The sequence below is a fragment of the Hippoglossus hippoglossus genome, chromosome 7, assembly GCF_009819705.1.
Source record: "Hippoglossus hippoglossus isolate fHipHip1 chromosome 7, fHipHip1.pri, whole genome shotgun sequence".
Classification (NCBI taxonomy): domain Eukaryota; kingdom Metazoa; phylum Chordata; class Actinopteri; order Pleuronectiformes; family Pleuronectidae; genus Hippoglossus; species Hippoglossus hippoglossus.
Genome location: NC_047157.1, coordinates 15,941,599 through 15,963,617, shown reverse-complemented (window position 1 = coordinate 15,963,617; position 22,019 = coordinate 15,941,599). Strand labels below are relative to the sequence as shown.

The following is a 22,019-nucleotide window of genomic DNA, read 5'->3' as shown; positions in this document are numbered from 1 at the left end:
CTTTCAAACCTCCCCAAACACCAACTGAGTTTGGTGCGTAATTTACGCATCCGGCACATGCTAGGTATTGTGCGGGGTGCGTCCAAAAATCACAACACAAGCATGAAAGTTTTACAAATGTTTTATTCCATGATACACAATTATGACAAAGACATGAATTCGTAACTCCCAAACAGAAGTGAAGAATCACTAGTGTACAAATCTATCTCACAAGGAAATCCTATTGAGTCAAATGATCAAAATAAAAGGGGGGCTAAGCGCAATTGTATGTTATGCTGCGTCTATCAAAGCGGCTAAATGCACATAGGTCCTCACAGGATTGACATTATATACGAGTACTTGGATTATATACAGGCATCTCAGCTGTGTGTGTTTGTGGATTTTTTTGGATTATGCGTGCAACTTTCAGGTTATACGCAGAACACTTTTTTTCTGCGCACGATTCAAGTACTATATTACACTGTGATCAGATGGAAGTGTCCGCCCGGTCCTCTCCTTTGATTCCGTGGAATGTGCATGTACAATACTAAGTCTGGACCAACACTGTATTATGTGAGGCGATCAAAGAGTTCACAGGGGTGGATGGGGTGTGGGGGATAAATACACATTTTTTTTTAATGACGTGAGGGGACATAACATAGAAATTAATACTTCTTTTTATTTTCACAATACAAGTGTGACATTGCAATCACACACAAAAACGTAGCGCTCCAAGTGCCACAGGGGCCAACGTGTGGCTGAAATGACTTGACTTCATAAGGCTCAACACTCCTGTGGTCAACATGAGATATAAGTGGGAGAGCTGCGGGGCAGCCATCATGCAGTGACGCCGCTCTCAAGTCTATTTTTTAGGTAGTTATGTTGGGTTTTAATGGTCATCAGGTGGTCTTCTTTCCTCCTCTTCTCAATTCCTTTAAAAACTATTCTTTCTTCTTGTCCTCATCCTTCGCTTCTTCAATTGCGGGACTGCTTTCCTCCTCCTGAGAGGCTGCTGTCTGTTCACTACCAGTAACCGTGGAGGTCAGGTTGCTCTCTTTCTTCCACTTCATGCGTCGGTTCTGGAACCAGATTTTGATCTGCCGCTCCGTTAGACAAAGCGCATTGGCGATTTCGATGCGTCTGCGCCTGGTCAGGTAGCGGTTGAAATGAAACTCCTTCTCCAGCTCGAGTGTTTGGTAACGCGAGTAAATCTGACGTCTCGGCGTCTGTCCGTCCCCGTAGCCCACTCCTGTTTGGGATACAAAGTAAAGTCACATATCTCTCCCATCCTATGTTGGCATTTAAAAAAAAAATAAATAAACATGCTTCTGTCTGTTAAAAGTTAAACACAAGTTTTGTCTCACTGTTGGGGTTCACAAGTTTAATCCAAATCCCAAAAAAGAAAAACAAACACATTTGTAGCTGTAAAACAAATCCCTGCCTCAAAGGGCATCTTTGCTTTATTATCTAAAATAACCAAAGCATCCTGGTCTCTCCTCTCTGCCTCTCGCTGCTGATTATGGCTACTATATCATTCTTAAAATGAAAGCTGTTTGTTTGCACATGTAAAGGCCCATCTACAAGTCGGGGGAATACAGTAATTGTTTTATGGGGTCATAAAAAGTAACTTACTCTCTTGGTAAGACATATCGTAAAACTGGCCCATTCGCTTAATTTATTTGTCGTAGTAAAACTCACCGCCGTGTGAGTTCATTCGCTGCATCCACGGGTAGATCGGGATGTTGGTTTTCTGGTCCTGCGATCCTGCTCTCCCCTGATCCAAACTGTACTCTTGAGCAATGTGGCTTTGTTGTGTTGAGTCCCATGTTTGTTTGTCTGCAGCTGGGCAGCACGTCCTTGTCTTGAAGAAACACGTTGATCCATACTCATACTGTGCCCTGCCAGAGCCAACACCACGTTGTCTTGAGGGGAGTAGAAAGGTGTATATATCCGATTCTGGGTCACAAGCGGCGCCGTACGAAGAAAAATGTCTGACTGTGTCATAGGTGGTGGAGTTCAGGGGTACGTTAGGCAAAACATCTTGACCACCGGATAGATGGCAGGAGAGCGACGGGTTTGCGAAATAAGAATTCATACCTTGCTTGTAACCCTCTCTCCAACTCTCCCCACTTCTTTATCGGTCTCTTTTTTTCAATCCTCCTCAGTAAATCTCCTTCCCGGCTCTGTCAAACAACCACACCTTTCTCCAAGGTCCCCTTCTTTTTCTTCGACTTTCCGCCTCCCCGACTGGACGTGGGCTACTTTGAGGATTCAATATTATTAATTTCCAATCTCCGGTTAAGACGCACAAACCCGAGTGTTATAGCCGAGGCTTGGCTCGGTGAGAGACAATATGACAATGTCAGCTGACCGTTCTCCGCCAATTGAGAGGCAGGAGTTGAGCAGAAACTGTAGCTTTTAGCTCAGAGCTTGAACATGCTGCTAAATGCCGATAAACACGGCGCAGATTTTTTGGAGAGGCGCACGGTGCAGCTTGGCCGTTTGAGAAATAGCTGCAGACGAAGTTTGAGAGATGTGTGCGTGTTTTTAAGCAGGAAGTGCGATGCGTGTGAGTGTGGCCAATGTCATCCAGTGCAGTGATCAGTCAGAGGAAGGCGGATAAATACACATCCACTCATGTGCAAATGTGTCGTACAGGGTTGATTGGGTTTAACTCATTTTAGTGAGGTATACACAAAATCCGAGTTGTTTTATTTAGTGTACGTGTGTGTGTGTGTGTGTGTGTGTGTGTGTGTGTGTGTGTGTGTGTGTGTGTGTGTGTGTGTGTGTGTGTGTGTGTGTGTGTGAGAGAGAGAGAGATAGTGTGGGTGTGTGTGTGTGTGTGTGTGTGTGTGTGTGTGTGTGTGTGTGTGTGTGTGTGAGAGAGAGAGAGATAGTGTGTGGGTGTGTGTGTGTGTGTGAGAAATAGTGTGTGTGTGTGAGTGTGTGTGCTCCAAAAAAAAAAACCCTCACTCACTTTTAATTTCACAACACCACTGCAGAGACCTACACCATTCACATGTCCTCATCCCACACAGGACGCTCATGCAGCCCCTTTGCATGCATTAGGGGACTAAAAATGAATATTGGCATTTGTTATTTACCTCAGCCCCTATCGACGAGTTTTCCAACACAACTGTTAATGTTTCCATTGTGTATGAATTATCTGGCATGTGAGCAATTTCCATTGCTTTTGCAGTGAACCCCGGGGTGGGGGGTTGGGGAGGAGTGTAGGTGGTTAAGAATGCGTTTATGGTCTCTGTTCCGTGAGGGCAATAAAACAAGTGACGCTCCCCAGCTCACCAACAACTATCTCTGCTGCAGAGCCCTGCAACACACAGGCAGCAAAAACCTTCCCCCAAGCTCAGATGTGAGAGCACTGCACAGCATGTGGAAAATCGTGTACACAATATGTATCGACTAAAGGCAGTGCGCCCGAGAAGATCATTTTTCTGCCACTCTTGGAGAAAAAAAAAATCCAGTGAGTTATGCGACTGTCCAGCCACACGTCAGGCAAAATCCTCCACAGGTCAAGTCAACTGTGGCCGCTGTTCACTGTGAGCTCAGGTACAGTCTCTTTAAATCATAACAATACTTGATATTTTTACGCGCAGAAACTAAGAGTTGAATTACAGTGAAAAAAAAAGTGACGTCTTCAAATGCTTATGCAGATGTTCGAGTCCTTTTTTCCCCCTGTTCTGGTCATACTTTGACATTCCTCTGACACACACAGAGGGAGCAGGAACCGATCATTATCTCGGCAGCAAATGACGGGGTTGGAAATTACCTAAGAATTTTTCTTTTTAGCAAATTTTAGGCAGCGTGTGGGTGAAATGGGCCGAGTAAAATGCGTAAAAAAATCCACATAAATATTATTATAGAAGACTCGCGCCCCTCAATCTCAATTACCTTAATCTACGTAATTATATTAATTTTTGCACAATTCAGGAGAGTGCATTTTTACCCAATTGGCATTTTTATTTTACAGAAATTCTGACGCTTTCCATCTACATGCGTAGCAATGTGCACACGTTAATTTACAACTACAAAATTAACTTTGTCCTGGCTTTTTCGAAACAGGCCATAATGGACGCCAATGGGATAATCGATACAGTTATTGAAAATGTCTGCTTCAAACGCAGTCGTTGTGGCTCCAGCAGCCTATTGGTCCACCTCATTGATTTCTTCAATGGGGTGAATACTCGCAGCCTAAACGTGCAGCAGTGTTTGGTCTGCTGTTTGGGATCCTGAATAGCCCATAAAACAGACAAGAACAAAGAGAAGGAAGTCGCCGGTGCAATAAAAGTTTCCCTTCAGCTTATTCGTGGCCATATGTGACATCCGCGACGCGCAAATTTGGGGCAAATAAAAACCCAAAAGTTGGAGGCTGCACCGTCCGTCTGCTGCTGTCCTGGGATTATTCCATTTAGCCTCTTCACTCTGATATTAAGTTAGGAAATAGTCGATGACGGATTAATTATAATATAGTTACAACTAATTAGATTAATTTATTTACCACGCAGAGAGGGGACACACTCAGCACTCACATGTTTTAAAAGGGAAAACGTGAGTTTAACTGCAACATGAACGTCTGCTATTTAAAATCAAACCATATAAATAAAGCACAAACTGGGATCATTTAAATCTGATGTCTGGTGGTGAGTCTAACTTTATTAATTTGTCATGCTCACAATGAGACAATTTGTAAATGTCAGTAACAATTTCTGTGGTCATCGCCTGGTCACCATAAACAGATTATAATAGAAATTCTAAAATTAATACACACTTACGTTCAACGCGTTTTTCCCTGGTAATATCATCTAAAACATAATTTGGGGTTTCTAAACACAGAATCCCTTCAGGCTAATTGTCATTCACAGGCTTCCCCCAACCCCACAAAAAAACACGCCGCTCCATAAAGTCCAGGTTGTAAATAAAGGCTGAACAGTAAAGCCAATGTGTGGACTGGAGGGGACTGGAATGCAGCGGAGGTTGTGCCAGGGTGCAGAATTAGAAAGGTCATTCTTCCCCTCGTGTTTTACTGCTTTATTGCGGCCCGTGAGGCAAATCACATGCGTGGCTTTTGACGCAGGAGGCAGTGGAGCCGTTTGGTCCACGTCTCCACCACGATCCTCCAAACAGAGAACGAGACCAGACGGTCTGAGAGGAAAATATAAATGATTGACAATAGCCTGTTATTAGGTATTAACCCCTTATATTAATAATCTGCATTAAATATACATTAATTTGCGAATGCGCAATGCAGCCTTCAGAAAAATTACGTTACGCGTGGCTTATTGTGATCATTATTGTTGTTGTTATTATTATTGTTATTATTACTATCGTTATTATTATCATCATTATTATTATAGCTCACGCTGCCACACACATTTACATTCAGTTCCCCTGCACGAGGCCCAAGTCTGGCAGCCCTGCAGCACAAAAAGGGCCCAGCCTCTCCCATGAACCTTTTCTCTTTACGCAGGCACAGGCTACACATCCACCACCACAACATCCCTCAGCATTAGTGATACGGGACGTGTAAGATTTCGACATTATCAGCCAAGATTAAAAACACAGCGAGGGGAGCCCGAGTCTGCTCAGCCCCTCATGCTTTCTCTCCCCCGCCTCTAAACCTTACTAATAAGGAGTAATTCACATACTAACAATGTAAAGCCCTCTATAAGCACTTTACCATCGCTGGCCGGCCCAATTAATGTCCGGAAGTGTTCGACTTTATGCTCGTTAAGCACTCAGGAAGCTGTTGCCCAATGAGCGCATGTTGATCCACACATCATAAATTATGACCATTAGTGGGCAAAATTTTTTTGTGCTGTCGGGATTAGTAAGTGAGGTTCTGAATGTGGTGATGCGGACAGATTCATGACTTCATGGAGTTTTATGTGAGCCCATCTCTGCTTTTAAAAACACTGTGGGGCAAAACAATAGACTGTGCTTTTCAACTCTTGTTTTAAACCAAATTTAACTAACGACCCAAATGGCGTGCATCTAATGGGCTCTCTCTCTCCCTTTCCCTCCCTCTCTCTGCAGGCAGATATATATGTTGGGCATCAGCGGACACGATCCATTGGCAGCAACAATGTCTCGCGAGGGAAAAGCAAACAATGTGTGTAACAGTAGGTTATCAGACTTTTAAATCTTTTCAGAACGAGGCTGTGACAATCACTGTGACAAGAATCGAGACACAGGGCCGCTGAGCTGCTGCAGAAAAAACACAACTCCACCGCCATGAAAACACAAACTGGGTCTATATCTGCACACACAATATTACAACACTGCTGAGATGCATCAGAAACACAAAAAACCCCGAACATAACATAATATAACACGGAGGCAGCGTTACAGCGTCAACACATACACACACACACACACACACACACACACTTTAAGATCACGTTGCAATATACACACGCCTTTGTTATGTGATGCAATGCAGGCCTCAATTCTTAATACCGTGTCTCACTCATACACACACACACACACACACACACACACACACACACACACACACACACACACACACACACACACACACACACACACACACACAGGCGTCTGTGTATCTATCTTAGTAATGACATTTATTGGCATAATCCATTCCCTGGTCCCTTACCTTACCATCAAAACTAAATGCCTCACCCTAACCCTAAATCCCAGTCTCAACCCTCAAACACCTGATTCAAAGTGGGTCAGAAAGTTAGGACCGGCCAAAATATCCTCACGTTCCCAAAATGTCCTCACTCTGTAGGTTGTATGCTCAGAGATATACAAGTACACACACACACACACACACACGCACTGAGCAAGATTCTTTTTGTGAATGAATGAAATGGTTTCATCACAACTTGATCATCTGGTTGCTCTCATGGTCTAAAAAAAACCACATGCTAACTCCTCACACCGTCCTCAGTGATTATGTCACACAGCCATTATCACACTGCATCTCATTAGAGGCTATCGAATGAAAAAAACACACAACAACAATGTTGCACAACGACAAATCTTTTCCCTTCTCCAAAAGTGACAAACAACAAATCAGACACGCAGGAACCCTCCCTGCTGGCCGCGGTGGATGAGCCGGGTCAGCTGACATCCGCAGTGAACCGCCGCCGAAAAACCAGCAGCCATAAACAACAAGCCTCAACACCCACCCACTTCCACATGGGGCGCTGCCGGTCGCTAGGGGGCACTGCACAGAGCTGAGTGCGAATATAATACCACATATTGAATTGTCTGTGTGTGTAGGCGTGCACGAGACATATGTGCGCGCGCGTGCAGCTGCATATAGATGTTATTGAGCTTCTTGGCACACTCTGGATGTAACAAGTGACAACAAGCATGGGGACAAGAAATGGGCTAATTAGAGCAGATCAGTCAGCCCGGGACGTCATTTGTCACTGCCTTGGTCAGAAGGGCCTATGAGTGATGAGGAAGTTTACTATCAGTGAGCAATTCATTATAACTAGCTGGCACAGCATCTGTACAATGCCCAGCTAATGTGGCCTGAGGTAGAAGAGCATATAGACACGCAGGGGTGGTGGGTTATTGGCTCCATGAAGCCACAGAGGCGCAGTGACAGTGGCTGTGCGCACCAGCAGCCTCCCAGGCTACAGGTCAGGTCACAGCTACACAGGGAGGAAGAAAAAAAAAGACGCCTCCGCCTTCTCATGATCTCACACACGCACTCCTCTGCATCACGCATCATATCCAAGCCAGAAACATGCGGCCGATGGCCAAACACACGAACAACACGTTGAGAAAGAGCCGTAGACGAATGTGTGATCTTACCTCAGCGGGCATGTCCGTGTAGTTTGCAGCTGAGGGGTCACGATGGCGAGCAGGGGGGAATATCAATACAGCGCACATCTCCCGTGCGCTGCTGTCTGTCCTCACGTCGCGGCGATGAGGAGCCTATGGAGGCAGGGTGTCTGTTTACCGGGGAAAGTCTTTTTTCTTCTCCAGCAGGCTCGATCGCTCCTTTCCCCCCCTTCCCAGCCGTGGCTTTATTGCCTCCGGGGGGGATAGACGCAGGCGGCGGATGGTAGAAGCGGCGGCTGTCCCGAAGATCCCCTCTGTCAGGAAGTCGGAAATCGGATGAATATCACTCGGACTAGAGCCAGAGAGACAGTGCCGCGTTTTTATATTCGATTAAAGGAGAAAAAAGAGGTTTCTACGCCCCAGCTTGGTCTGCTGCTGATACAAGGGAAGGACTAGAGAATAGACAACAGCATAAAGTTCATGTTCATAGAGCGTGCGCCACGTGGCTCGCCGCAGCCAATCGCAGGAAGGATTCAGTCGTAAACTTTTATTACTCAGCTGTAAATTTCTCCCTTTAACAACCAGGAATGTTTGCACCCATCTTTCTCCTTTTCCTTTTTTCCCCACAATGTGACAAAAGTAAAAATGGCCACACGATATGGAAATGTCGGAAGATTCCCCCATATGCCAAAAATTAGACGCGCGTCAGAGAGATATGACAGTCCTCCCCACCTTCGGTGGACAGGCTGTTTGCCAACATGTAGGTGCCCGAGCCAAAGGGAAATGGGAAATAAAAGTGTGTGAGTAGGAAGGAGAGGGAGGGGAGAGCGGGAGAGAGACGTGGAGACAGAGAGGTCTTATTAAACTTGGATCAGGCTAAACTATACTTCCAAATGAGGGCCTGTGTGTCCCTGGCTGGCCCATAGGATGGATAACATGGCAGTTGTCACATGTCACTGCACCACACATCCAGCATCGTCTACACTCCAGGTTCCATGATGGAAACAAAGTCAAAATTATGCAACATTTTACTCTTGGCTACAACCCATCATATATATTTTTTTCAAACTGGAAAAGCAGGTAAGGTGGAGATGGAGCCTACGGAGAACAACCGCAGCACATCAACTATCAGACCTCATGACAAGGAGGAAATAACATTACTGCCACACTGTAAATCTGGTTCTGACTTTCAACAGGTTTTGCGCACATGCAGAGTACAGAAACTATATATTTGCCTCAGGAAAATATGGACATGAAATGTACATGTGACATATATGGACAACACGAGGCAACCTCTGGGTTTACGAGATGATTATTTCGCCATCTGCAGAATTACAGCATCGAAATACATGGAAAATACGAGAATTCCAGATGAACAATAGAGGAGAAATCCTTTCATTTGAGCCCAACGCGCAGGTTTGATGACTCAGAGCAAAGACCTCTAGCTTTTCTTTTATATGAAAAAAGGAATTATGCAACGAATGAAATAAATAATCAGAATGTATCTGTGTTACGTACTTGGATGAGCGGTGCATCGTGTCCTTGCAGGCCGTGATCTCCACACTGAGCCTCGGCTACACACACACAGACAAAAAAGATGTGGACCCATCCTTTACACCGCCAATAAAGTTTACAGCGGGTCCACTAAACTTTATTGGCAATGTCAACCCTATGGTAAAAGTACACAAACGCGCACACACACACAAAGGGCCCCCGAAATTCGTGGCACAGAATTGCTGCGACTTGGGGGGGACACACATCCGGAAATCTTCTAAAGAAGACACGCACGCAAACAGAGGAATAAAGAGCCTGGATGGGGATGATGCGCTTTGAAGAATTCAGGGGAAAAATAAAGCAAAATAAAAAAGAGAGAGAGGGGAACGACACTGAAGTGAGCATCTGCAAAACTCCATTTGCTTCTGTTGTTTTGATTTTGCACTATTCATGTCTGATATTGAAGATGAATTTCGGAGTTAAAAAAAGACTTTGCACAATGTAAATTCTGTAACACTGTACTTTAGATGCAACTCGTTGAATTTTACCAATCAAACACAAGAAATGTTGTTCTCAGTTGTTGCTCATGTTTTTCTCCACAGGTTAGTTTTACTGGGGTTGAATGTAAATAAAAAATATTAAATGAACAAACAGCTTCAGCTCCTTTTCTTTTCCATCTGTCTTTTAAAAAAAAATGCATTAAAATAAGTCTGAAATTTCCAAATCCCACTATGCACCTGTTAAATTAAAATTAAAATAAACACATCGAATTTTAATTTAAAGATAGGCTTAGTATATATTCCTCTGAGGAATAACGGTGTCCTGGCGCTCACACCTGATACTGGTCTCCACAGTTTAAGTATTTACGCACACAGTGTCTCACATACACACCAAACGGATCACTTCAGCTTAATAGTTAATAGGCTCAAATAGTTTAGTATCATAATAGGCCTACCTGGGCAGATTAAAAAAAAAGAAGAGAGACTCGACTCACCAGGAGCTTTAAATAATTTAGATGCTTGACACCGACTCCAACCACAGGGACAGACGACAGCAGCAATTAGTTGCTAAGTAGCACTAATACATTTATATAAGAAAGTCAAATTTAAAAAAGGGAAAGTCAGCAGCAGCAGCAGCACAGAAGCGTGTCTGGGCCTTCAATTGTAAAAACGCAGCTCTGAAATACATGTGAAAATCTGCTTCAAACGCTAGGTGCAAGACAGAGAGGTCCGATTACACGTTTTGAAAAAAGGGGATCGGATTTCTATGAATATAATCGAGCAGGTCCTGGTGTTTGAGCAGATGTAACAACACTCGAAGTGACCTGGATTGATGTATTTGAGGCACGTTGCTGTGCACAAATAAACGTGGCTCTTGCTTTTATGGGGGCTGCTGCTCATATATGAGTTTACTTTTAAGCGGTGACCATAAACACAGCAGGAGGAGAAGATGAGACTCAAGGTGTTTTACCTGCACTTGGCCTCTCACACTCGCTTTGATTCCAGAGGTTCCGTCTGGACGCAACACCTCCAGCGCTCCAAGCCTCCCTCATGCTCTGCCATTATTTAGTCTGATGATGAACATAACACGCCAGCAGATGTTTGTTAATCTCATCTCAAACCGCCATCATTCATCCCAAGATTCATTAAGAAAAGGTTGGCGTCCTCCCCGAAGAGAGGAAGTTTGTTTTTGATATTTTATTAAGAAGATGAATCAAATACGACCCAGGCGTTGGCGAGTGCGCATGCTGTGACTGGGACCCACAGCCTCTCCTTAAAAGGTAAAGGGAGACGTGCGCAAACGCAAGTCTGGCGTTTATTTAATCGATTGAGTTGCAAAGTTTAAATTATGCAAACTTCAGAGAATGGGCGATTAAATATGCTCGAGCATTCCTGTTCCCTCCTGCCACCGCCTGTTAAACATTTTGCGCACATGGGCTGGAAATTATAGCATCATCAAAACACCAGCATTGGTGCATTTCCAGTCGTAGTTGGAGGGGTTGATTATTTGTTTCAAATTACCTCTCGAAGCGTTATGATATGAAAACTGAGGGTTGTGTAGTGAGCCCTGATTGTTTCTATCGCATCTAAAAGTCTGGATCTTAAAAAGAAAAAACTGTGAATTGGCCAATCAATAAATAAAAAGAATTTGTGGATTATTGGCTTTTCACTTTTCACGTATGCATGCGTCATATCTTGGTGTGTGTTTTGCGTGGAAGGCGGTGAGTAGCTGCAGAACAACCGAGGCGGTTAGATCAATAACAAAACCCAGAAATGATTGTGAGCCATCTTGTTTATTCGTGATTTTACATCAACAATGGCGGGGGACACACAAATCCGTCTTTCACAGGAGAAACACCAGGAAACGAGCATATTGTTCACATCAATATATAACAAGACGTACATAAAGATTATATTCAGTGCAAAACAACTACGCTATATCACCAGCACATTGAAATAAAAATTCCCTTACTTTTTTTTTGTTGTTTTAATCGTTGTAATTGTAGCAGGTATTATCATACACAGTAAAATGTGCGTCATAGGCAGTTTTAGTTGTTGGGGAAATAGCTTGCGATCAGATCAGAGCGATGCCATGTAAGTGTGGAATATAAATTCTGCAAAGGCAAGGCTCTGAGTTTAGGTAGTGCCGTGGTACAATCTCTAACTTGTTCGCTTGGCTTTGAGCTATAATTGTCTTCCCAAGACTCACAAATTGTCTTCAAACAAGTGTATATTGTAATATTGGGTAAATGCTACATACATAACTTAATAATATAAGGTTTTTTTTGATATAGAACACTTTCAAAATTAAAACCATATGAAATCTCTTATATTCAGAAATCTCTATTGCAATTTCCCCAGGTTTTAGGTAGCATCAAAGGATTTCAAACGATTGCATTTCCCTGGTATATCCTAGAAAACAAGAAGATGTCTGAGGAGCTATAATGGCTATCTTTGTCTAGGCCATTCACATGAAGACGAGTAAAACAGTTTACAGTAACAATTAGAAGAATAAAACGTGTGGGTTTATACACAGGCTGACAGCCAATGTAACTGCTGCGATGATGATGATGATGATGTCTGAACACTCACTACTAAGTTATAGGCCTACATTGGTTACTCTGACTGAAATGATGTTCTTATTTTTTGAATGTAGGCTATAATCTATTTACAACACAGGTCGACGTTGGTCATGTCTTTGATCTTATTGGCTAGGCTTTTGATGTTGTTATTATTAAAAAAGCAAATTTGTGAAAGTTAAAAAACAAATAATAGTAATAATAATAATAAGAGCTAAGCCATTTTCCATCTAACATGCGTTTTTAGATTTATTCCCCCTTCTCCTAATACAAAAACAAAAACAAAATTGCTACAAGCTTGTGTAGCTTCTAGAAAATTTCAAATGGAAATGCGATGTTGGAGAAACGTGAGAAGGGAGAATCTTGTCTATTTATGACAGCAATATTGTTGGGATTCCTGTTCCCTCTTGACAAAATGAAAGGGTGGTCATAAAGTTGACGCTCTCTGGCTCCTTGTGACTCTTCCTCTGTTTATGGGACCTCTCTCTCTCTTTTTTCTTCCTTTTTTTCAGCCATATAACCATAAAAAAGGACCATAAAATCACTCCTTGGTCTCTTCTTTCTCTTCCGCTTCTTTCTCCTCGGCCTCTTCCACTTCACCGTCCTCGTTGCCCTCCTCCTCGCCCTCGGCTTCGGCCTCTCCCCTCTGACCCGGAAACTTGTCTTTGTTGTTCTCTTTTTTCCACTTCATCCTCCTGTTCTGAAACCAAATCTTCACCTGCCGCTCGGTGAGGCTCAGGGCGTGGGACACCTCGATCCTCCGCTTGCGGGTCAGGTAAGGGTTGAAGAGAAACTCCTTCTCCAGTTCAAGAGTTTGGTAGCGACTGTAGGTTTGCCTCCCGTTCCGTCTGCCTGGGGCTTGAATGAAATAAAGCCAGAGGTTAGCAGGACGGTTCCCCATTAAAAAAAAAAAAAAAACATGCAGATGACTTCTATTAATTCTGCATTGAATTGCATATTTTATTTCCATCAGCATGAATAGGCGATTAATCCTCGCTTTCACCCCATGTGCCAGCTCATATCCACTCATACAGACCGTGGAATACCTTTATTTAAAAGTTGTGTACATTATCAGTAATATATTTTTGCTCATAGGGGAAATTTCAAAATAAATATCCTTTAAGTAATAATGGTAATTTTCAGTCATGTTTGTGCCATTAACAGTTGGTGGAGTGATCAGCTGTCTGATGCAACTTTAACGCCCACTTCACTAAAGAGTTCCTATAGGTGAGTATGAGAAGACAGTGTATTTTTTAATTTTTTTTTAAAGAGTGTGTCTATTAATTATGAATTATTACATGTATATTATGGCATGTTCCTACAAACCTCGTGTATTATAGTCTATTTCAGATTGAAGCCTCTTTAAGGTAATACGCATGGTTTTCCTCTCTAGTGACATGGCTTCTAAATGCCTGATTTTCACACACACACACAGATACAGACACACACACACACATACATTGTGTACAGAATGTAAAGAAATAAGGAGAATGTATAGTGTGGAAAGAGGTGAAGGTGCACTGTAACAACAGATGGGGGCATGGCTAATGTTAAATGTCTCTGAGTAGATAAAAATGAGGTTTACACCTGTGTGGAGTTAATGTAGCCTGATAGCCTGAACATGATGATCCGTGAATGGAAGAGGTAATGTCTACAAAGCCTTTATGATTATGGCCGTATGAGTCTGAGCCACGTTGGGCCTGTGGGTCGAATTACCCCCAAATCCTTAAAACCCGGATTCTGGATAAACCGGGGCATGCTGTGTCTGCAGCTAACCCTCCTGTCACTCTGCATGCTCAATCTGAGCTGTGTGGTAGCATCATATTTTAAACTATGACTTATCCATCCTCCCCCCCCACCCCCCCCACCCCACACAGGTGCCTTTCCGGAGTTTGTGAAATATCTTATGTGAACGATAATTGACTTGAAAGAGCTGGTGTCATGAGCTGCGATGAGCAATCCAGTGTTTTAAAGGCACTTTTGAAAGCAACAACTCAGCCCTGTATGGACATGTGCTGCAGAGGAACAGCAGCCTGCAGTACAGGTTGTATGTGCCCCATCATGTTCCCTCACTTATTTCGTTTTATAGTTATTGAGTCACACTCACATATATATATATACACACATGTGCTCAGGCACATTCAGCACACATGCAGACAAACACACACAGGCAGACACACGCTGACGCACACATACACACACACACACACACACGCACACACACACACAGGCACTCACAGGCGCGCGCACCGAGCAACACAGAAAGAATAGGAAATAATTGTACGATTCTGACCGTGGGGTCTCATCCAAGGAAACATAAGAGTGGGAGAGGTGTTTTGATTTAAGTGGCCTTGTCCTTCTCCGGGGTTAGAGCTGCTCGACGATTTACAGTCTGGGTATTGCGCTAGGCTTGCGTCTTGCTGGGTACCATAAAGCGTTTGCCTCGGAAGGGCTTCATATCCATAAAATTTCGTTGCGTCTCCGTGGCACGCCAGAGCGCAGGGGTTTTGCTGGTATCCGGGATTCGTGATCCCCGTGGTCCCGTGGTGGAAAAAGTCCTGCACATGATGGGACGGGTGCTGAAAGCCCGGCGCGGCTTGCTCCGGGTCCGTTAGACCAGCGTGTGGCTGCGGGCGACGCTTTGTGGAAACCTGCAGTCGTAGTAAGTTGGCTCCAGTGACTCGCCGCCTTTGTATTTAGAAAAAAGAGGGTTAACAAAATAGGAGCTCATGTTTGGTTGGCATCAAGCAGACGGGCTCTCTCGCAGCGGAATATCTCCTTTAGGATGATGGCAGCCTTTTGTTTAGGGTCCCAACTCGCGCAGCGCGCACAGGCAGACAAACCGGAACTAGGAGAAACGCTGCCCCTTTGGACAATCTACGGCAGCTCACTCTCTCTGAGCCGTTGCTCTCATCGGATTTCTCTCGCAGTCGTGAGTGGGGTGGTGTTTTTTTTCGAGGCTCAAACCCGGCTCATGGCTTGTGCTTCGGATGTGTACGGTTTAAAAGCGACTTGCTCGCCCGGCACAAGTCACAGGACGCTGCCTCTTTCTGTCTTTTTTCCTTTTTTTTTTTTTTTTCTTTTTTTCTTTGTTTTGAGCTTCCCCACCCAACCACCCCCACCATGCACAAGGCGCTACCCCCCACTCCCCTCCTCCTTCCTCCACACTCCCCCCCCCCCCCCCCCCCCCCCCTCCCCCCCCCCCCCCCACCCCCCCCCCGCCCCCCCCCCCCCCCCCCCCCCCCCCCCCTCCCCCCCCCCCCCCTCCCCCCCCCCCCCCCCCCCCCCCCCCCCCCCCCCCCCCCCCCCCCCCCCCCCCCCCCCCCCCCCCCCCCACCCCCCTCCCCCCCCCCCCCCCCCACCCCCCCCCCCCCCCCCCCCCCCCCCCCCTCCCCCCCCCCCCCCCCCCCCCCCCCCCCCCCCCCCCCCCCCCCCCCCACCACCCCTTCATCTCTCGTGACCGGTCAGACGTGGGCCCTTACGTACTATATATCCACCTTGAGAGGAGCTACACTAATCATAACCCAACAACCCAAGAGGCTTTAAACGTGATCAATGTTGTATTTACAACTTAAAAGCCGAGCTGATCAATGGAGACGAGGGGGGGGGGAAACGGTTAAAATATAAAGACTGTGAAGCATGATGCATTTCCACCACATGTCTGAGTTTATAGTTTGTCTTGTCGTCTGTGCGTGGAGCTTGTGAGGTGCATGAAGCAGGAGTATCTACTGTGTAAAGGTGTCATGAGCTGGTGTTTGCCCTCTCGGGCCCAAGCGAAGGTTACGCACCGATCCCTAGGAAATAGTTGACCTTTTACTGACTCCAGGAGCTCGTTAAAAGCAATTCTACAAAATAGTACAAAAGCAAAACACAACTGGAGCTGTGTGACACAGGCGAATCATTTGGGGTTTCACACAAAACATCCCGGCCGTGTCATGTCGTGGAGCTGCAGGAGCAGAGCGGCACACTTTGCACCGCGCGCTGTAAAACACCGACACACGCAAATATAAACACGACCTATGAATACAGGGTGCCGCTTACTGACCCCGTAAAACCGACGAGGATGAGCAGTAAATCTCCCACGTGGAGGAGTTCATAAAATTTTACATGGGATGTTTAGCCACAATCAACGCGCGCACATTTCCCAGCTCAATAGTCGTATGGACTCTCTCCCTCCTCCCCCCTCTCTCCAAATATGCCAGTGTGGTTTTTGTGAGGTTACTGACGTTTTATACGCATCATCGTAAAATATGAAAGGCGCACGGGGCGAATTTATAGACCGTTCACACTCTATAAATATGCAGATTGACAATCATAGTTGCACATTTCTTGGGTGCTTTGAACCGCTAGTGCAGATGCTCCTATACAGTCAAACATGGAAATGTACCAATAAGCAGGTAGCTCTTTTTAAATAAAATAAACTGCATGTCCTAAATTATTATTACTATTACTATTGTGATTATTATGTTTGGTTGTTGTTTGATGCAATTCATTGTATAATGCTGTTGCTATTCCTGCTGTCAGTGTTGCCATGTATTGTATTATTGCAATGTAATTGATGTGAATTTTTTATGACTGCTATTAAAGTAGTAATTATATATTTTGAATACGCTTCCTGACTCTTTGTTTCATTATATTTTTAGGTGGTTTGTTTTTCCACCAAAACATTTTTAACTGATATATTATTTTTCACAGCATTAAAAATACTAAAAACTATTTTAAAAATAGCAACATTACAGACACATAACGTCCTAATAATCTATTTATATATTTATAGAAATGTAAATATTGTTGCCCCTCGTTAAAAGTAATTCCCGTCTAAGCTCGAGAGAGGAATTCCAAAGAGCACACACGATGAAAGGTAATAAAAAAATACCACGTCAGCCACGTCCACAGCCAAGATTTTCAAAACCAAAAATTGGCAAAAACTGAAATAAATATTTACCTCAAAACATAGAAGGAAACTGAAAATTATAATAATAATAAAAGATCAATTTAAAATAAATCCAATGTGTGCACACATTCTGTTTCCAACACACCAAGCACCTTAGTGCATTCCTGAATGCTGCTCTGTGGCCTATTACGCAAAATGCGGTGCGTGACCATATCTGTCATTTTGTCATCGATAGGTTGCTATTCATTCTTGAGCCAAGCCACAGAGTTGTAAAAAAAAAAAGCCATTCAAAACACACACTCTGCTCAAAACGTGGACCAACAGCGTCATCTAGTGTCGAGATGCGTACCTTAACCCGAGTGAGTCCACCAATCAGAAACAGCGGTGATGTGGAAAGAAAGGATCTCCCCATTTGTCCAAAGCCTGAATGATTCTGGTCTTTTTCCTGAAATAAAGCAGCTGTTTACCAGCACATCTGGAAGCACACAGCTCCACTCTCCCCTGTTGTACAACCAGCTCCAAGTGTGGGTTTTATCATTTAACGCCATGGCCCCTGTACCTGCCGGTATACCAGGGTGCATTGCAGCAGCCATATTTATGAACAATAACTATTGACGTTTTCCCATCTAATTGTGGGCTAATAGACCCACGCAGCCTGCGGAGGGGCTGCGGATGGCCCATCAGGCCAGAAGTCCCCCCGAACAGTGCGCATGACTCTCCTTTGAACGCGTCCACCACCACCGTCCATTAAAACATAAAGTAATTTAAGCCCAGACGTTCTAGCCAGTTAGTCGAGTTTGCTTTGTTCGTCTGCATTTGAGACAAACAGCCGAGCTCCAACAGGGGCTGTAAAACTGGCATTTTTGTCCGAGGCCGAGCGGAAATGTGCTGGATTGGTCTTTGAAATTGCTGCATCCTGTCCGTATTGTTCGCCACCACAAAAAGGCAATTTAGGCCTATCCCAGGAAACAAATGCAAGACATGGGAAATTGTCTCTCACCTAAAACTCAGCTGCTCGGATTCAGTCTGAGGTTTTCTGCGAAGTGTAGTCTATTTTAGAAGGAGATTGATTTAGATTAAAAAAATAAACTACGCAGCAGTGGTTTATATTTAGAAATCAATCTGCCTGCGTTCTTAGAAATGGGATATTTGCGCAAAGGTTTTCAAATAGGGTATTGTGCTGTGTGCATTTGAATTAGCTCTTCTAAAATTATTTTGTGTTTGAGTTCACACTGAAATAAAGGCTACTGCGGCAGCCCCTCCACTTTAGTAAAAATGTAAACACAACAGCAGAAATAATGATGTGCCTTAAAACCATTACTACTATTATTATTTCTGGAGAAATGCGCATTTTCTCCGCATGGTAAAATGTGCATTTATTTGATTTGTACGCACATATTCCTCGGTATGTGCGTGAGTTGTTAAAGCTGAAAATGTGGCTGATTTAAACTAAAGAATTAACACAAAGCAAAAATGAAAACAACTCTGTCCTGCTAAAGTCTTAGCTGCGCTGACACCGTGAGGGTTTCGGGCTTCGTCATTGTGCGCAATAGCAGAGCTCATTGAGGCCTTATATAGCTGTACACGACCAAAACACACCAGAGAGGAAGAGTTGTGTGGAGACGCAATTAATTAGAAAACTATAAAATGTTTGCGATCCGCAGCCCCGCTAGTACAATAATGATTGAGCGTGGCTGCACTTTCTCTGCGGCTTTTTAAAATTAAGATATTATGCGAGTCGAGGTGCAGTTCGTTGGGCCCTCGTGTGCAGCCGTGCACTAATGGCCAAATGCGCACACACGTGATGTCCACTTCGAGTCACAATAAATACAGAAAACAAGCACTTAGTGATTATGTTTATATTTGCAGAGTTTCTATAGCTACACTCTATAATTAAACTCGTAGACTACAGTCCCAAACAAAAGAGAGAAGATGCACAAATACAGCAACAACTATCACAAAAAAATACAAGACAAACTAGATCGCAGATGTTTTCTGTGTCTGTACAAAATACAACACCTGCACAACAACGTACAAAGGAAGTAAACATGAGAGAAGAAACATTCACATCATAAATTATTGTGGGTTTGTGAAAATTCTAAAGAATTCAAGTATTTTCTTTCTTCTTTTCAACGTAAACAAACTGCTGTGGTAGACTTTTCTATTACAAGAACAAGAAAAATGATAGATATTTATATAAAGGTATTTCAAAGTGAAAACAGAATGTGGGTGTCTTCTTTGAATTCTTTTTTATTTCTCGGTTTCTTTTCTTCAAGGCTTGACACAACGTGTGCACTGGAAAGATAACATGATCAGCATCAAACAGTCTCGAACTGAAGGTTAATACAAAATCCAACAAAGTGATAAATATGAAGAAGAGGAAGCGAGGTGGAGGAGAGGAAGGGGTCGTCGTGTGTTTTGGTACATTTGTGCTGTCCATGTGACTGGGTTCATCGCGCCTGAGTCCTCAGACTGCAGTCCACGTTATTGTTCTTTTCTATCGTTCCTTTCTTTGTTCATTTTCTTCATCTTCATTCGCCGGTTCTGAAACCAGATTTTGACCTGCCGCTCGGTGAGATTCAGGACCCGGGCCACCTCGTACCGGCGGTCCCTAGTCAGGTACATATTGAATAAAAACTCCTTTTCCAGTTCGAGAGTCTGGTACTTTGAGTAAGGGCATCGCTTCTTCCTTGTGGAGCGGGCATGTATCCAATTTGCCACTGGGTTATCTGCAAGTAAAACAAAAATGAAAATAAAGATGCAAATAATAAAAACAAGAGGACAGGGACACACACAGACACACACACACACACACACATACTTATTATCAAAACTGATACTAAATGACAAATGACTGCCTCATGAGGGGGGAAACGCGCCTCTGGATTCACAACAATTCCAATGATGGTAATGGTGATGATGCGTCAATTTAAACACATCACACTGGGCTCTGTGGTGTTGAAGCTGATACTCAACGTTTAGAGGGAGAGATTCTCAGCTCGAGTCTGCACTGATTTGCTTCCTTGTCACTTTAACTTGCGAGTCACACCGTCGTAAAATACTCAATGCGCTTATTCACTTTATTGGCCCATAAAATGGCCAGTAGTTCAAGCCGTTACAGGTCCGTGCTGAAAGTCCTCCTATGTGTCCCTACATTCCTCAAGTTGGCCGCAGGAGTCATGTGAATTTGTTCTGGATCCGGAGAGAAAAAGCTGATTTTGAATGCAACTATAACTGCGTGTTGATCCTCTCGTTATTGTGCGTGTGAATAAAGTGTGTAATCAGTTGGAGTCAAGGGGAAAAGTGTGGCTTTACCTCGCACGATTGGCCTACATTTCCTTTTTTTTAAAGTCGGCTCATGGGGCTTGACTTGCTGTATGTGATGGCACGGGGTCAAAATATGGTCGTAAAAATGCACCGTAAAGCATTTAGGGATGAATATTGACTCATGTCTAAAAAAGAAACACCTCGCACGTTTTCCACATTAAGCAGTGTCCCTCCAAATTCAACGTCTTCCTGTAGGTTTGAGTCCATGTTTACAACCCCGTCTGGTTTTATAGCCCCAATATCAGCCTAATAGCGTTTGTCTTTTATAGTTCCTAAAGCTTCTCCCCCTAAAGCAGAGGCGATTCAGAGCTGCACAGCAAAGAAGAGGCTCAAACACTTTATAATTTCATGCGGGGCGTTCAAAAAAAGCCTCCAAAGCAAAAGCAGTTTTTACACAATCTAAAAAGCAACAGACTCCCACCCGGCTGTAAAAGACTGCAGGAGCTTGAACTTACTCGGATCTAGCTCCGGCTTCTCGTCTTTATGTTTCTCCGAAGCCAGGAGCTCCGACTCGGGAGAGGGTATGTTTTGCTGCGCCTTGTCTCGCGTGTCAGTGGACGAGCAGTACAGATAATCCGCGTAGGTCCGTCCGCCGGAGCCGAGGCACTCTCCGGCTCTGTGCTCCTGGAAGGCGTCGGGCTTCAGCCCGTAGTGCCTGCCGTTTCCCGGATAGCCATGGAAAGTCACTGCGCCTGATATCGGCTCCAGCCATGAGCGCACGTACCTCGAGTCTGTGCCTATGTGAGGTTGGTGACTGTATGGATGGTAAACCACTGATGACTGGGAGTGCACGGGGGCCCAGGAGGTGGAGAAGACCGGCGCCTTGGGTGCGAAGCTGCAGGAAGGGTAGTCGGAGCACTCCGGTACTAGGGACGTCGGACGAGGGCCGGCTGGGTGCGAACCGGGCGCGGAGAAGCGAGCTGCAGCAAGGACATCCTCGTTTTCATGGTTGATCAAGGAGTCCACATAATAATTACTTATGGGACCCGTGGTCGACATGTCGAAGCCTCCCCGACTCTTTTACATGCATCCGATTATTATATGGAGTGTATGTGTACTTTTTTATCTAGCCATAGAACAATCAAGGCAGGTAATTATTTCTCAACGCTTCCCTGCCTGCTATTGGCTGCCTCGCCGCCACGTGATTATATTTACCCCCACAGAAATTGTACAGTGGATCAATGCGCCACTTATCCTGGGATACCGTTGCACATAAATCGGATTAAAGAATACGCTCTCTCGCTCCTTTTCCCTCGGACGCATTGGAGGTAACTCTCACTGCCATGTTTCTATAAGAAGATGATATTTAGGAGTGTTAATAGCGGTTGTGTGCGGTCGCAGAGCAGACCTGTGCGCGTTGCGGCTCACAGCAGAGCGAGGCACTATTTGATGGTGTAATCAATCTCTGTCTGGCAGAAACCCACCGTAGCCCCACGTTGCCGCGAGGAGTAGTGTTACAGCATTAAA

General features: G+C 44.4%; 4 protein-coding genes across 4 annotated transcripts in view; all 4 read right to left on the bottom strand.

Moving 5' to 3' along the window:
• LOC117764592 (homeobox protein Hox-A4-like) overlaps nucleotides 1–8,197 on the bottom strand; it is a 34,858-nt gene extending 26,661 nt beyond the window's left edge. The window contains exon 1 of the mRNA XM_034590498.1: nucleotides 7,789–8,197. The gene's annotated coding sequence lies outside the window, so the exon portion shown is untranslated. The remainder of the gene's footprint in view (nucleotides 1–7,788) is intronic.
• On the bottom strand, nucleotides 106–2,660 carry LOC117764594 (homeobox protein Hox-C6a-like). Its single transcript, XM_034590500.1, is given in 4 exon segments — nucleotides 106–1,228; nucleotides 1,678–1,890; nucleotides 1,893–1,944; nucleotides 1,946–2,660. Coding segments are annotated over 4 exon segments (702 nt in total). The 5' UTR covers nucleotides 2,075–2,660; the 3' UTR covers nucleotides 106–920.
• Nucleotides 8,198–11,532: 3,335 nt separating the features above from the next.
• Nucleotides 11,533–15,421, bottom strand: hoxc8a (homeobox C8a). The gene is given in 3 exon segments (XM_034590703.1): nucleotides 11,533–13,189; nucleotides 14,625–14,943; nucleotides 14,946–15,421. Coding segments are annotated over 3 exon segments (753 nt in total). The 5' UTR covers nucleotides 15,063–15,421; the 3' UTR covers nucleotides 11,533–12,872.
• Nucleotides 15,422–19,068: 3,647 nt separating this feature from the next.
• Nucleotides 19,069–21,641, bottom strand: hoxc9a (homeobox C9a). Its single transcript, XM_034590702.1, has 2 exons — nucleotides 21,008–21,641; nucleotides 19,069–19,954 (listed from the first exon to the last, which is right to left on the bottom strand). The coding sequence occupies exons 1-2, from the start codon at nucleotides 21,549–21,551 to the stop codon at nucleotides 19,710–19,712; spliced, it is 789 nt and encodes a 262-aa protein (XP_034446593.1). The 5' UTR covers nucleotides 21,552–21,641; the 3' UTR covers nucleotides 19,069–19,709.
• Nucleotides 21,642–22,019: the final 378 nt, after the last annotated feature.

Coding starts and splice junctions, on each gene's coding strand:
- hoxc9a (XM_034590702.1), bottom strand. CDS start 21,551: ATGTCGACCACGGGTCCCATAAGTAATTATTATGTGGACTCCTTGATC. Junction 19,955..21,007: donor GAAGCCGGAGCTAGATCCGA/GTAAGTTCAAGC, acceptor TTTTACTTGCAG/ATAACCCAGTGGCAAATTGG.